We start from the raw sequence: 15,754 nt of genomic DNA, 5'->3' as shown, positions 1-15,754 counted from the left end.
GCCAACTAGCTTCATTTAATTTATGTTTATAGCTGGCTTAGCTCAGCTTTGGCATTACCATAGCAAGAACACATCAAAACCATTTATTGACGCCATTTGGAATGCTTTTTGGTAAGTTTGTGTTATATTAGTTGCACTAAATTAGCTAAATAGCCAACAATAGATGTTACCAGTTTAAAGTCACTTGCCAAGAGGTTTAGCCATCAGTGTGATGACTGTGCTTCTAACCGGGGCTGTGTACATTTTGATAGTTTATTGGATTAAATCCAAAGAGTCAGAAACGAGAACCAGGAGACTACTTCACCAGCAGGAGAGCGTGCCGCTGCTCCGGAACATAGACTTTCAGATAGCGGCAAGCGAACCCCGGTGCTGGGAGTCACAGTGGACTGTGGCCAGACCTGATCCGGCCGGGAGTCAGGGCGGTCCGGGATCAGACCCCCTGGTCCTGGCTGAACTCAAGTTACTACGGCCGCTAACTGACGGTCCTGACGATGTAGTCTCTTTTACAATACAAATGCAAAGCACACAGCTGACACACAGCTTAAAATCCAGTCCGGTTTTACTTTTGTTTTTAGCATTGACCTGATCAGAAGGAAACAATAAACTGTTTAATTATTATCAGGGAAAAAAGATTAGAGCTCAGGTTCATATCTTTATGTGCAATCATCTTCCCGTAGACGGGGCTGAGTCATAGACAAACATCAACACACTCTGGCACATTCTGACAAACTACGCGTCCACGTGAACCTCACTCAGTGTGGTTCGAGAGTGTGTATATAAAGAGCAGGGAAACCTCCTCATCATCACTACATCACTCAGCTGACACTTGAATATCTTCGCCTCACATTTACCTGACAGGTAAGACACCTGCTGTGTTTCTCTTCACTCAGTGGAGCTCGTGGTTCTGCTCTCCTCTGTGTATTTATTGTCGTTTTTTTCTTCTCCACACAGAACATTCCGTTGTTCATCACCATGAAGACTCTCCTGGTCCTCTCCCTTCTCCTCTGTGCTTCATTTGCAGGTGACATCCAACACAAACACAGACTATTCAGACAGAACACACACACATCATCCGTGTGCTCATGAGTCAATCAGCAAGCCTCTGTCACAGAGATCTCTGTTGTAAAGCTGTGTGTAGGAGTGAACAGTGAGGGTCACTACTGTTACTGACAGTGTTGTGTTTTTGTCTGCAGCTCCGGCTGAAGACAAAGAGAATGCTCCAGGTCAGTATTGAAGGTCTTTGCTTTAATACTCAGAGAGTCAGACAGGAAGACCTTCGTCTATCTAACACCACCACTGATGTGATTCATCCACAGAAGCAGCAGTGGAGGCCCTGAAGGAACAGATAGTAGCTGTACCTGGTTAGTGTCCTCTTTAAATCTCATGTTTTATTCACCCTGCACTATGACAGCTACCAACCATGTGAGAACATTCGCTTAACAAATGATCAAAATAGCTCAACAGCACAGCCCTGACAACTCACGGCCTCCGGATTACAGCTGGTGTTACTCACTCGTGCTCGCTAAGATTTAAGACCAACAATCGTTACCTTTTCCTTTAGGTTCTGTTAAGTCGTATGGAGTGACCTTTGCACACTGAAAGGAAAAAGTAACCATCACAGTTTGAAATGAGATGACAAACTGTGGCATATGGGAAACTTGGAAGTGTAGCTGTGTCACTCTAGTCAGAACTTCTATATATTTTTTGATCACGCTTGTGGCATGAGTGGAGCGACCTGATGACATTCTATCAGCCTCAGCTGTACTTTGTGTTGGTGCTACTTAGCTAATGTTAGCATGATCCTGTAACAGGCTACACTGAACTGGTCAACAGGGTGTGGCAAGCACTTTGCAACCACATGTTATACAAAGTGCTATATAAATAAATCTTTACTTACTTACTAATGATTTACACCCGACATCCCTGACTTCTTATAGTTGCTTCCTGTAAAGTCAAATACTGTCAACTAAAATGAGGTCTGATGAAGCTGTTGGTGTTTCAGAGATGGAGGAGAAGATGATGGAAGATGGGGAAGTATCTGTGCCAGAAGATTCTGTCCCTGTTCTCAGAAACGGTAATGAGAAAGGACACATGTCATTCTCAACAATATACTGTACTCTGGAACATATTGACACATTTTAATCCTGCAGTATACGGTACATAAATACTGTATGTACAGTATACAGTATATATAGATATTACTAATCATTGTGTTGACTGTTCCTCTGTTTATGCAGCACCTGTGTCTGAGGAGGCAGTAGCACCTGAATGTAAGTGCCACATCATTGTTTTAATATTTCCTTTATGTTCATTCGTGAGTGAGGTTCTCATGGCAACAACAATGAGAGAGAAAATAGAATAAAAGTCAAACTCCTCTCTCCAAATATCACAAATGTCATGTAGAAAGTATAAACATGACCTGCTTTGATGACTGTCGCAGTATTTCTGCAGGTCCTAGGCTGTTAACTACAAGCGGTCGTCTAGTTTTGACTCCTCTGCTAACTATTCTCCAAAATACATCAGATACATACAGACAGATGTTGGTGTCATTAGAGCAGCTGTTTCTGCTGTAGGAGGCTGTATAAAGGGAGATTAGAAAGGACCTATTATCAGTGTTTCAGTAAAACTGTTCTGTTAAAGGCAACATTTTCTCTCTTCTGTCTGTCTGTAGCTCGTTTTGGCTTCTGTCCAAGCGGCTGGTTCAGCCACGGGTCTCGCTGCTTTACGTTGATCAATACTCCCATGAACTGGTACAACGCTGAGGTACTGCCACTGTTACACTTCTGTGTTGTTATTGTGAGCAGCTCAACAAGTTACCTGATAGACTTGTTCATTTAGTTCATCTTAATGTTCCACTGGATGGTGATCAGTCTGTCACCGTTCAAACAATTCCATTCAGAGGAAGAACATGAAGAAATGTATTTACTCAACTATTTACGTGCTTCCTCTGTCCAACAGGAGCACTGCAACGGCCTGGGTGCCAACCTGGCCTCGGCCACCAATCCCAGAGAGTACAACTTCCTCCAGGAGATGACAAAGATAACCGGTCAGAGCGTTGCATGGCTGGGAGGCTTCATCCTGCAGGTCTGGATTTATAAAGAAATACCTGGCAGTCAGTTCAGATCAAGTCTAGGACCTGGTCCAAAGGAGGTCTAGAATCACACAAGAACAAATGAAGAGACAAAGACAGCACTTCCTTACTGTCATGCTCGTTGTCTCCTAGGGCCGGTGGATGTGGATTGACCGTCAGGGTTTCTATTACACCAACTGGTACGCCCAGTCCTCCTCCAGCAGCCTCCCCTGCATCCACTTACGCACCTCCTGTAAGTCCACTTTGCTTTTAACGTTTCAATACTTTTACTTGGATTTCTGTCTTGATCTCAGAAATCTGTATATATATTGATTATGATCTTGATATGGGTCACTGACCTGTACTTCAGGGGCCTGGAGTACAAGGCAACCACACACAATTGTCACCCTTCTTTTACTCAATTTATGGATCAAAGCAAATCAGTGATCGTGAACATAATGATGTGTTATTTGTTATTTGTTATTTACAAACAACTTATTTTTTCTGTTTTTTAAATTAAATTTCAGATGGTTGGGGTAACGGCAATTGTGGCTCTGCTTACCGCTTCATCTGCTCCAAGAACCCTTTCAGCTGTTAACCTACGTCCTAAACATCTGAGGCCTTGGAACAGATCAGCCAGTGGTTTCTTTACTGTTTAAAGTCAGCTCATGAGTTCTGTTGAGCGTCTTACTGAATGATTGATTTCTATTGTGTGTTCTTCAAAGCCTTAAATGGTAAAGTGTTAAGTAGCTTTGGTGCAAAACTGTTTCTGTTTTAGATTGTGATAGTTGGTTATTTTTTCCATAATAAAGATATGTGAGAATGGGACAATGTGTGATCTTCCTTTAAACAATTCAAAGTAGAATAATGCATGTATCATTGCACATTGTACAACATAATTTGCTTTGCAGCGCCTGAAACAGCACATTAACAATCCACACATGCATGCAAGCTCTCTCTCACACACACACACACACACACACACACACACACACATACACACGACTTACAGATAAATACCAGTAATAAAAAGAAAGAAAATAAAAAAAGAACTAATAAAAATAAGTGTCCATATGAATAATACAGAAGTGTCATGCGTTTGCCAATAAGCAAAGCATATTTAAAATTATACTTGCCCCGAAATCTTAAAGCTTAGTTTAGTTTATTTGCACAATTATTTGGATACAAAAACCATTCAGTAGGAAGTGCAGTGATTTTAGTATGGGAGAGGAAGGAAGCCTGTAAGGCTTATCCAGAGACGTTCCCTATTTAATTAAACAAAAAATAAATGTACTCTTCTATAGATAGAAGTTCAGTCCTAGTGTTACTAGATCTCAGTGCTGCAGTCGACACGGTCGACCATGCCATACTCCTAGAAAGACTAAAAATCTGGGTGGGACTCTGGCACAGCACTTAACTGGTTTGAATCCTACTTGAAGGGCCGAGAATACTTTGTGTCTGTAGCTGACTACACATCAGAGCTGACTAAAATGACATGTGGTGTTCCCCAAGGTTCAATACTGGGGCCTCTTCTGTTCAACATCTACATGCTTCCACTAGCTCAGATTATGGAAAACAACAAAGTGTGTTATCATAATTATGCAGATGACACACAAATCTACATAACTATGTCACCAGGGGACTATAATCCCATACAAGGGCTGGGTAACTGCATTGAACAAATCAACAACTGGATGTGCCAGAATTTTCTTCAATTAAACAAAGATAAAACAGAAGTAATTGTTTTTGGTACCAAGGACGAACAATTGAAAATCACCGCTCAGCTTCAGTCACTGATGTTAAAACCCACAAACCAAGCCAGAAATCTAGGTGTAGTTATGGATTCAGACCTCAACCTGAACAGCCATATCAAGACAATTACAAAATCAGCCTACTATCACCTGAAGAATATATCAAGGATTAGAGGACTTATGTCTCAACAGGATTTGGAAAAACTTGTCCATGCATTTATCTTCAGCAGACTGGACTACTGTAACGGTGTGTTTACAGGTCTCTGTAAAAAATCCGTCAGAAAGCTGCAGCTGATTCAGAACGCTGCAGCTCGAGTCCTCACTAAGACCAGGAGGGTGGACCACATCACTCCAGTTCTGAGGTCTTTGCACTGGCTTCCTGTCCAACAAAGAATTGACTTTAAAATCCTGCTGTTGGTTTACAAAGCACTGAATGGTTTGGGACCAAAATACATCTCCGATCTGCTACTACCTTATGAACCATCCCGACCCCTTAGGTCGTCTGGGACCGGTCTACTATCTGTTCCCAGAGTCAGAACTAAACATGGAGAAGCAGCGTTCAGTTTTTCTGCTCCACATATCTGGAACAAAGTCCCAGAAAGCTGCAGGTCTGCTGAGACCCTCAGCTCATTTAAATCAAGATTGAAGACTTTTCTGTTTGCTGCTGCCTTTAATTGAACCACGTTCAATTCATATATTAATCAATTTCCTGCATTTCTGCATTTTATTACTGCATTTTATTTCTTACACTGTTTTTTAATTGTTTTTGAAATCTCCTTTTCTTTTGCCTTGTGTTTTGATGCTTTTAATGGTTTTATGTGAAGCACTTTGAATTACCTTGTTGTTGAAATGTGCTATACAAATAAACTTGCCTTGCCTTGCCTTGCCTTCTAAGACCAAAACAACACAACAAACGAACACTTTGAAAGAAGAGAACAATAATTACAATGCATGCACAGGCATCAGAAGATTTCTAGTGAGGACGAGGAGGATGAAGAACAGTCGTACTCGCTCTCTGTGAGCGTGTTACAGGTGTCTTTAACGAGTGTGAGGGTTGCCTTTTCTCAGAGAGCCGCGCTCAGCTTGAGTTTGGGCAAATGTCTCATACTTAAAATTGCAAGGTTTTTGAGGGAAGTTTGGTGCAGTAGTTTTTGGAGTCGGAGAAGAGGAATGTATTTCATCAAGTTACATTTTTAACAATTCAGTGGAGTTATCAGATAGATAGATAGATAGATAGATAGATAGATAGATGTATACTTCATTCATCCCCAGGGGGAAATTTGTAAATAGTGAGATAAAAGAAAAAGGTACAATATAATGTTTCCTGGTTCAGATTCAGATTTATGATAGTTAGTTAAAGGGTGTGGACTGTCAGGAAAAGCAGGGCAGACTGCTGAAGGAAGAGGAGATAACAGAACGTGGAGGCAAATAGAAGTTAAAGATTTACCTGTTATTAAGAACAGTGCATAGCTTCCAGTAAAACATTTGATCCTTTCATTTGGATGGGACAATGTGTGATCTTCCTTTAAGAGCTTGGTTGAAAAGTGGCTGTTGAAGTATAGCAGTAGTTCCTCTCAGAGTAACTTGAGTCAACAGTCCTGCTTCAATGCACTTCAAATAGTGTTATATATCTCAGAACTAATGCTTTGATCCATGGTTTTGGTGCTAAGAGGTACGATGAATCAAATAAATCATAAACTTTTCTTTGATATGCTACTAAGAGGAACTGGCTCTAGAAAATATATGATAAAGGTTAGAAGTGGAGGAAAGAGTTGGAAGTGTTTCAACCTGTTCTTCAACAGTGACGTAGATCCCTCTATTGGTCTGGAGTGGTGGCAACATCGGGTGGCAACCTGCGCTTCTGACAAGTGAAGCCAATGCAGAAGTGTCTTACAACTTGCATTCTCTCTAATGTCCATCAGGGGGCGACTCCTCTGGTTGTATAGAAGTCTATGAGAAAATGACTCTACTTCTCTCTTGATTTATTATCTCTGTAAACATTGTATACATGACTTTATGGTCTCAGTCTCTAGTTTCAAGTCTTCTTCAATACAGCATGATGTTCATTTAGTAAATGATGGTCCATTTAGAGTCAAATAGACTATAAAGCAGAGTATGCTTTAGGGCGGGGCTACCTTGTGATTGACAGGTCTCTCAACCACAGACGTATACAGCGTCTCTACGTCACTCCTCCGCATTCCAAATATGGGGACTTCCGTTCACTGGATGCAAAAAGCCAAGATGGCGATGGCCAAATCGCAGATCTCGAGACTTTAAAACGTCAGTCCACAACATGTGTATCCCCTCTTTTGTCTCAGATCCCTAGTTTGAATAAAAACTTTATGAGATGGTAATGATTGATCCAGGTATTAGCAAACCCAATGTGGGATTAATAAAGTACATTTCTCTCTCTCTCCCACACACACACACACATAATGCGGATTGGTCCGAGCTTACAGGACACGCATTACTTGAAGCCTGACGAGATGGATTTCCGTGTGTTATGTGATCCCACAATTCTTGTTTTATCTTGTAAAACTCTCGAGAATCCAGCATCAGTACAAGTTAACGTTTCCGCTCTCTGATGTGGAACATTTAATGTGTTGTTACTATGCTGACATATCACTACAGTAGTGTAAACTGTGCATTTTTCCCCCATGGGAATCTATATGCATTCAGTTGATAACGCAGAAAATCTGAGTAAGAACACTGTGCAGCAGGTTGTTCTTCCTCTCACTGAACTACTGAATATATTGGTAGTGTTCTCTGGACACTATAAAATCGCAGGGAGCACACAATAATAGTTTACTATATTGTTAATCAGTAGTATGCAGATTGCCTGCATATGACATGCGGTGTAATTCTTATAGGATTCCCTCGTGTATAAGAGCAGTAGATTGTACCCACATACCATCACTGAGGCTGATTTAGTTAATTTAAAGTCTGTTTACAGCATTAAAGTGGGTACTCTGGTGGAGCTTTTTGTCTGTTTGCTTCAGCTCACTTTAACACACAAAGAATGATACTACATACCACTTTGGATTAGGTTTTTATGCTTGGTTTGGATTTTCCACCAAGACAGTTTGACATGACACATATTCACTGACGTGAAAATATTGATTCTAGATATTAGTACATGAACACAACATTTGCGTGTGTGTGTGTGTGTGTGTGTGTGTGTGTGTGTGTGTGTGTGTGTGTGCATCCAACCAGGCCCAATGTGCCAGTCTGGGAGGCTCCTCGATTTGATGACAGTTTCCTCCAGGAGCTCACCAGGAAGTCAGGAGGCTCTGTCTCCAGGGTGGGAGGATTCTACTTCCTGGTTATCAGACCATCATGTAAATCCATGTCAACACAGCGGCCTTATAACAGACAATTCACCATCCTGGTTAGGCTACAGACCATAAAAATATTAAAGTTGTGGACGGAAATGTTCAATAAAAGTGTCGAGGGCTGGAGGTGGACCAGAGCTCCTTCAACTACAACTACTGGAGATCACAGAATACTGTCAGTCACTACCACTGCATCCACTCTAATGCCAGGGGGAAGATGGAACATCTGTCACTTCAACTCTTTAGTTACCAGCTAGCTAATTATACCTCTGGAACTGAGATGTCTGTTTATCTTGACCAAAGCATATTGGTCAAGATAAACAACTTGCTGTTGTAACATAAGCCAAGGAGGTTTCCTACATTTGGAAATGTTCATTGTTGTACATAAAACTAAAGAACCCTACAGAACCCTAGCATAGTTGGGTCTCACCTGAATGTGCATACTCTTTTTCTACTTCTCTTTCTTGTGCACATTAAAGCAGCCTTACCTGACATGAGCCAGTACTGGAGAGACTTTCCTAAACTCCGCCTCGTTGATGGTCTCTTATGCATACTTTTGCATTCAACACCACTGTTCACTCGTCCACCAAACACATGCCTTTGTCCCTGGCCCATGGTAGAGAAGCCCGTCTGCCTGCTGATCTCCTTCTTGGAGACTCCCCCGGAGTTTCAAATGCCACTCCAGGTACTCCAAGTGAATATGCCAATTCTGTATTAAAGAGACTGTGCGCTGCTTTTCACTCTGATGCACTAAACATTGAGGCAGCAGGTGCATTACTATGATCGTCGGTTGAAACACAGTTTATGAGTCTGGTGACTTGGTGTGGGTTGACCTGCCAGCCCTTGCTCGACAAAAGCTGTCACAAAAGTGGTCGGGCCCTTTCAGAGTGCTACGAATGTTAGGCTCAGGCAGTGGTGACATTGGAGTGGACTATCAACTGTTGGACCAGTGAGACCTGAGAGCTAAGACTACGGTCATTCACTACAACTGCCTGAAACCTTATCGCTCCGCCTGGTCAGCTGAAAAGAATCCACCCTCACCATCAGGAGGGGCTGCAGCAGCAAGCAGCTCAGGTCCCTCATTGCTTACTGAACGCTCCAGACCTTATCCCTGGACCTTATACTGGAGTCCAGCCACACAATGATGCTCTGTGCCTACAGATAGGGCTCGGACGAATGTTTGTCCTCCGACTCAAGGGGCTGCTACTACCTTAACAGATGTGGGAGACAATACTGCCACAGGATCTTCCAGTGAGCTGTCTCCGGCAGCACTGCCTTTTGATGGAGTAAGGACCAAGTCCGGCTGCTGTGTGCGTCCCCCAGTACGTTTTGGAACTGTTGTATGAACTTTTGCTTGTTCTTGCTGGTGGATTAACAATCATATAGACGGGGGAAGACTGTTATGGACATACACAAAAAAGAAAATGTATATATATGTATGCTGTTCTATTATTTGTTATGATCCTTGTGGTTGCTCCTGTTCATTACCTTCATCTGTTTGTATTGGTGTTTAGTGTAAGTTGGTGTTCAGTGTAAGTTGGTGTTTAGTGTCAGTTGGTGTTCAGTGTAAGTTGGTGTTTAGTGTAAGTTGGTGTTTAGTGTAAGTTGGTGTTTAGTGTAAGTTGGTGTTCAGTGTAAGTTGGTGTTTAGTGTAAGTTGGTGTTTAGTGTAAGTTGGTGTTCAGTGTAAGTTGGTGTTTAGTGTAAGTTGGTGTTTAGTGTCAGTTGGTGTTTAGTGTAAGTTAGTGTTTAGTGTAAGTTGGTGTTCAGTGTAAGTTGGTATTTAGTGTAAGTTGGTGTTTAGTGTCAGTTGGTGTTCAGTGTAAGTTGGTGTTTCATGTAAATTTGTGTTCAGTGTAATTGGTAAGTGTACCGTACTTTATAAATTCAGCTATTTTGTAAAGGGGGGAAGATGTGTAAGAGTGAAATTGTGTGACGTAAACATAATTACGTAAACACAGGTTCACATATTTAATATCTTTAGTTATGTTAAGTTGATGATCAGATATGACCACTAGTCGGCGCTGTTTAGGGAGTTTGATGTCATGGGATGAGGGGAGAAGAAGAGTAGCGGAAGAGTGTGGTTTGACTTTGTCTGGTTCAGTGTGGAATCTTCACTAAAGTTATGAGGAAAACCCAGAACGTGTTGGACTGATTCATTCCGTATCATACACCCACGACGCTTACAATATTGTAGTTTTGTTTTATTGTTTAGGAACAGATAGTTTTTGCACTCTTTAGGCACATCAAATATAGCAATGAATACAAACAACAATCACAACCTCCAAAACTGCATGTCATACATACATATGAAGTCTTATGAAGAACAAGCAGCAGCATTAGGCATCATGTGTTGAAGTCAGTCGCTGCCCACACTGTGAAGACTAGCAGTTTGGTTTCACCTGACAGACGAATGGGAAGGGCATGCTGCAGCCATGATTGGACCAGCCCTTGGACTCTACAAAACATCAACATCAGCATCATCAGCTTTGGCAACAAAATGACATGAATCAAGTTTGATGGTAGAAATAGGCCTGATGCTCCCGTCTCTGTGCCCTACTGTATGTTCAAAGGTCTTCTCTTCTTACCGTACGTGTTGAGCTGCAGGCACTGGTAAATGTTAGTGTCGCTCGCTGGATCCCAGTTGTTATAGTTAAACACTGAGCCATCTTCCCATCTCCAGTCGCTCTGGTGGAAACCAGGGTTACAGTCCCTGTCAGTTTGTGTTCAGTGTCTCTACATGTACACGTTTAGTTTGAAGTATGTTTGTGAAGGATTTGATCATTTCAGACAAATCAATTTCCACTTTTCAGCGAACAAAACGTAATGCCAGCTATCATTAAGTTCTACAAAATGGATCTTAATCTAAAACCCTCCTCTCGGATGGACCGAAAATGTGCTGAAAACTTAGATTTAGAACCATGTTAATCTACTTTTATTTCTATTTAAAGATGAAACAGTAAAAAAGCTTTAAATGCGTTGCAGTCTGGAAACCAATGAGAGGGAACAAAAGATTTTCTGAATAAATAAAAGCTATTTTATTGTGTGAACAAACCTCAAAGTAGTACCCTCCAATCCAGGCAAAAGTGTGACCCCCGGTCCTGACCACTCGCTGGAGGAAATTATACTCCCAGATGTTGTGGACTGAGGCCAGACTGCCATCGTAGCTCTCACAGAAGCTCTGCAGGACCAGATGACATTTGTTAAACTAGTTCTAAGAAAGAGCTCCAAACTTTGTATTCTCCTTCTTTAAGAATGCTATTACCTCTGCGTTTCTCCAGGTGTCAACGTGGTTGGCTAAGAAGTAGCAGTTACCACGGAAACTAAGCCAGCCGTCAAGGCAGAAATCAAAACGAGCTGGAACAAAGAGAGAGATGCATTTTTTTAAGCAAACACAAAAATGTGTCTTTTTTTTACTCATTATGTGAGTTTTTTAGGGAATGAATTCAGTGTCTCAGGACAGAAATGATTTTTTCCCATTCCGCTCCTGCAGCCTCATGTGTTACTGTGTCGTGTGATTTTCTTACCTTTAGGTACAGCAGCAGCGTCTGCATCCAACCCTGTAAAAGCCAACGACAAAGTCTGTAAGGTTAACGGATTCATGGATTCTTTGTGTGAGATTCACATTCATCATTTTGTCATGATTGTCTCATTTCCACATCAGTTTACTGTGCAGCTTGTAAGAATCCCTAAATATGGCAGCATAAGTTAATACATAATAAAGAGCAGCATATTGCTTCATTGCATATTTATTTTTCAAAGGCACCAATGAATTATGTTAGGATGTACAGCAGAACTGTTCCCTTTGCTGATTCGCCCAGTGTCACGTGTCCTGCAGCTCAAAGCAATAATATGGTCCAATATGGACAAGATGCTTCATACAGCAACAATACATACAAATATGTGGTGGTCCTACGTGGTGTTGTGACTGATCAACCTGGAAAGTTAAGCAAATGACCTGCTGTCGGTGCGGGATTGTTGTCCTGTTGTACTGCAGCAGCCTCAGCTGGAACAACTAAGGGAGGAGAACGGAAAGACACTGAATGTCTAGGTTTTCTTTATGTTATGTACAAAGCAAGTACCACTGAGTTAAGGGACAAAGACCGTGTCTCACAGATTATATATTCCTGTCCTAACTACAGTCTGCACCCACCCATTCATTTGTACCAAATGGTGTGAGTAACACAACTGTCATTAGACAATAACTGTGACTAAATCTCCATTCAGCATCTAAAGAAGAGCTTGAACATAATAAACCATGTAGTAGCCAGCTGTCGAGTATTCACCAGGGATGCAAAGATATTGCACAAATGGCAGTCTGCAAACTATTATGACTATTAGACAGAAGAACATGTTCATGGTTATCTTGGACCAAGATGAAACTAAAATCTATTTAGTCTACTAAAAATAGACTAAATCTTAAAAGATTGTTGCTGACTAAGTATGACTAAAACCCACATGGACTTTTGATCTAAGTGATAGTTTTAGTCATATTGACTAAAACATGAGTCATAGTAATAGATTATTCTAAATTAGCTGACTACATTAACACATGTGACAAACCCTCATTCCATCCTTCGTCCCACATGTTCAATACATCATCTACATTTCACAATTGTTTAAAATCTGTTATTGAAATGAAAAAGCATTTGATCAGTATTGAGTCTCACCTGTTGCGGCCCTGATGGACGGAGCAACGCAGAGGATAGCAGCGAGGATCAGTAGAATCTTCATGATGAAAGCTAAAGAACGTCTGGAGGGCCAGCAGTCTGCTAAATGTCAGGTGTTCTTCAGGTACCAGTGATGACAGGAGGCTCTGTGATATTTATATACACACTGGATTACTTTGAGGCGTTTCCTTCTTGTAACAGAGGGGACGATAAAACTTTGGACCTTGTCCTCTGCGTCAGTATCGAGTTATGTTGCAGGAAGACGGAACTGTTTTCCCATCACTTCCCACAAAGATGATATCACCTATGGGCCAACAAAGTGGTGACATCTCCCAGAGTATACATATCCACTGTTTTACCATGCTGCCCTTAGTAAAGAAAAGTCTCCAATCTTCTGAAATAAAATAATAAAAAATAATAAAAGAATTGACTATAACCATAAAAGGAGACACATATTAAGAACACAGCGGTGTCCATTCAGTAGTGTTACAGATGAACATGAAGAATCTGATTTCTTTTGATGACTTTTGTTTCTTACCAATAGGAAGAGAATTTTGAAAAGGTAATCTCCATTTTCGAACTAAAACACACATTTATGCCCAGTTGTAATGTGATTTGGAGTTAATGAGTGAAGAATGAAGTCCAGCCAGCTCGAAGAGTGTCATTTGGAGAGAGAGAAAAAACGACTTTTGCCAAGAATTAGAGAGTATAGTAAGCCAGTAACCAAAGTACAAATGGTGAGACGTTCTCTTCAAGCTATTACCCCTGATAGCGTGTTGCTACTTGCTAGTAATGCTGACACCCTGGACTAAATATAACTTAGCTAAATCAATACTGTGGATTTATAAATGTTTCATTGTAACCACTGATATTGTTAATAAACTACAACTAGATACTATTAACAACCCACGGACTCTAACCCACAAATCAGATTTACTTACATGAAGGAACTAAATCAAGCAGGAATAATAGAGAAATGATGAGGTCACCATAAAAAAAGTTAAGAAATGTACTACTTTGTATCAGTTTGAGATGGCCAAGTCTAACACTTATTATCAAATGAAACAACCTGTCTACATAACAATGACTGCAAATGTGACGACTTGTTGTGCGTGTACTGTTAAACAGTGGTGTATAGTAACGAAGTAGAAATACTTCGTTACTGTACTTAAGTAGTTTTTTGGGGTATATGTACTTTACTTTACTACTTATATTTCTGTTTACTTTTACTTCACTACATTTTGCAAAGAAAACTGATACTTTTACTCCGATACATTTCCCCTGAAACCTTCGTTACTCGCTACAAAATCAAATCTATCTTGAGAAAAAAATGAATCACGAGAGCAGCGTCGGGGACTGTGGTGGAACAGAGACTGCAAGCAAGCAGGTTTGGTGAATCAGTGGTCCGAGCTTGCGAGTTAAATCATTGGTCAATCACGTCAATGCACAATTGCAAACAAGTGCTCTCAAAGCCGCAGCATTTTGATTCCCAGTGATGCTACATGCTATAGCTAGCGGGCGACTACATGAGTAGAATTCCACTCTACAATGATGGAAGCAGAAATGGAAGCACCTGCTACTCCCGCAACAAACGACGGTGGTGACGAAGACCAACACCCGTGGATTGCTAGCGAGTTAGTGAGCTGAGGAAGTGTTGACAGTTGTGCAGCACTAGTTGGCTAACGTTAGCTATAGCTAGCCACCACACCATAGGATTGATGGGAGCCGAGAGAGCGCAGCGTTAGCATTAGTGTTAGCATTAGCGTTAGCATTAGGGAAATCCTTCGCAGCAGTGCGCAAGCTGTCTGTGACGCTGAACACACCTCTACCTGCCTCAGCGGCCTGTGAAAGGATATTTAGCATCGCAGGACTAGTCTTCAGCCCAAGAAGAGCGAGACTGAATTCTCGCAATTTTGAAAACCAACTTCTTTTGAAGATGAACAGGACATTTTTCAGTTTCAAGTAATGACTGGGTTGCTGCTTTAGTATTGATCATGTTTTGATATTTGAGTCATGTTGTGGATGATCAGATGGAGTTATGATGGTAGCAGTCGCCCAATTGCAGATTCAGCTTGAGCAAAACCTTTTCCTATTGTGTTCAAATCAGGCCGACAGGAGTTTACAAGGCAGGTGTCCTTTCTCACAACACTGACCTGATGCATCAAGTGGATATTTTTTGCTGAACACAATATTATGCATTGGCCCTCTACATCCTCTAGTCGGAATGAGCATACTTATAAACGCAACTCCTTCATAGTGTCATATTGCTTTTCGGAGAATTATCATGATAAGTTCATAGTAGATGCAAAAGTATACTTATGTACAATATATTATGTTGAACATTGTTGCTCCTGAATGGATCACAGCCAACCCAATTATGTTCAACACAGCTCCATGTCCTTGGTCATGGTGCCACAGCACTTAAAAGAATAAACTTCATAATTCTCAAAATTCTGACCCTTTGCTTTTTTATTAACAGCATTTACTTGTACTTTTACTTTCAATGAACAGGTTATGATGTTCATTTAATGTTCAGGTTATGATGTACATTTAATATCAGAAAATTACTTTTGATACTGAAGTACTTTTGTACTTAAGTACAATAAATATCAGATACTTTAAGACTTTTACTCAAGTAGTATTCTAATAGGTGACTTTTTACTTTTACTGGAGTAGTTTTCCAGTGAGGTATCTTTACTTTTACTCAAGTATGGCTTTTGAGTACTTTATACACCACTGCTGTTAAACGATGTCACATTGAACCTGAGCTTTATTTCTTTACGAACACTTTGCCTTTTCCTTCAATACAACAGTCAGTGTAATGCATTTGTTTCAAGCATCTCAAAGATAACCGATGAAAATACCTGAAATATACAATCTCATGATATGCACTCGCTCACTCTCACTCCAATGCAGCTAAATATCTATTTCA

The 15,754-nt window shown here is 40.9% G+C and overlaps 2 protein-coding genes across 2 annotated transcripts; one reads left to right on the top strand and one right to left on the bottom strand.

The window, feature by feature from the left end:
- Positions 1-956: 956 nt before the first annotated feature.
- LOC306784619 (ladderlectin-like) lies at positions 957-3,735 on the top strand. Its single transcript, XM_079278647.1, has 9 exons — positions 957-1,021; positions 1,194-1,223; positions 1,317-1,361; positions 2,003-2,074; positions 2,238-2,270; positions 2,672-2,763; positions 2,959-3,084; positions 3,224-3,323; positions 3,598-3,735. Exons 1-9 carry the CDS (start codon positions 973-975, stop codon positions 3,666-3,668), a joined length of 618 nt encoding a protein of 205 aa, XP_079134773.1. The 5' UTR covers positions 957-972; the 3' UTR covers positions 3,669-3,735.
- Positions 3,736-10,536: 6,801 nt separating this feature from the next.
- Positions 10,537-12,886, bottom strand: LOC306784595 (snaclec A8-like; the record flags this gene model as incomplete). The annotated part of the gene is made up of 6 exons (XM_079278625.1): positions 10,537-10,610; positions 10,741-10,840; positions 11,208-11,333; positions 11,418-11,509; positions 11,680-11,712; positions 12,823-12,886. 6 exons carry the CDS (start codon positions 12,884-12,886, stop codon positions 10,537-10,539), a joined length of 489 nt encoding a protein of 162 aa, XP_079134751.1.
- Positions 12,887-15,754: the final 2,868 nt, after the last annotated feature.

This window comes from Melanostigma gelatinosum, assembly GCF_949748355.1.
Source record: "Melanostigma gelatinosum genome assembly, chromosome: 11".
Lineage (NCBI taxonomy): Eukaryota > Metazoa > Chordata > Actinopteri > Perciformes > Zoarcidae > Melanostigma > Melanostigma gelatinosum.
Note: the sequence above shows the minus strand (reverse complement) of the source record. Positions and strands in the feature narration are given on the sequence as shown.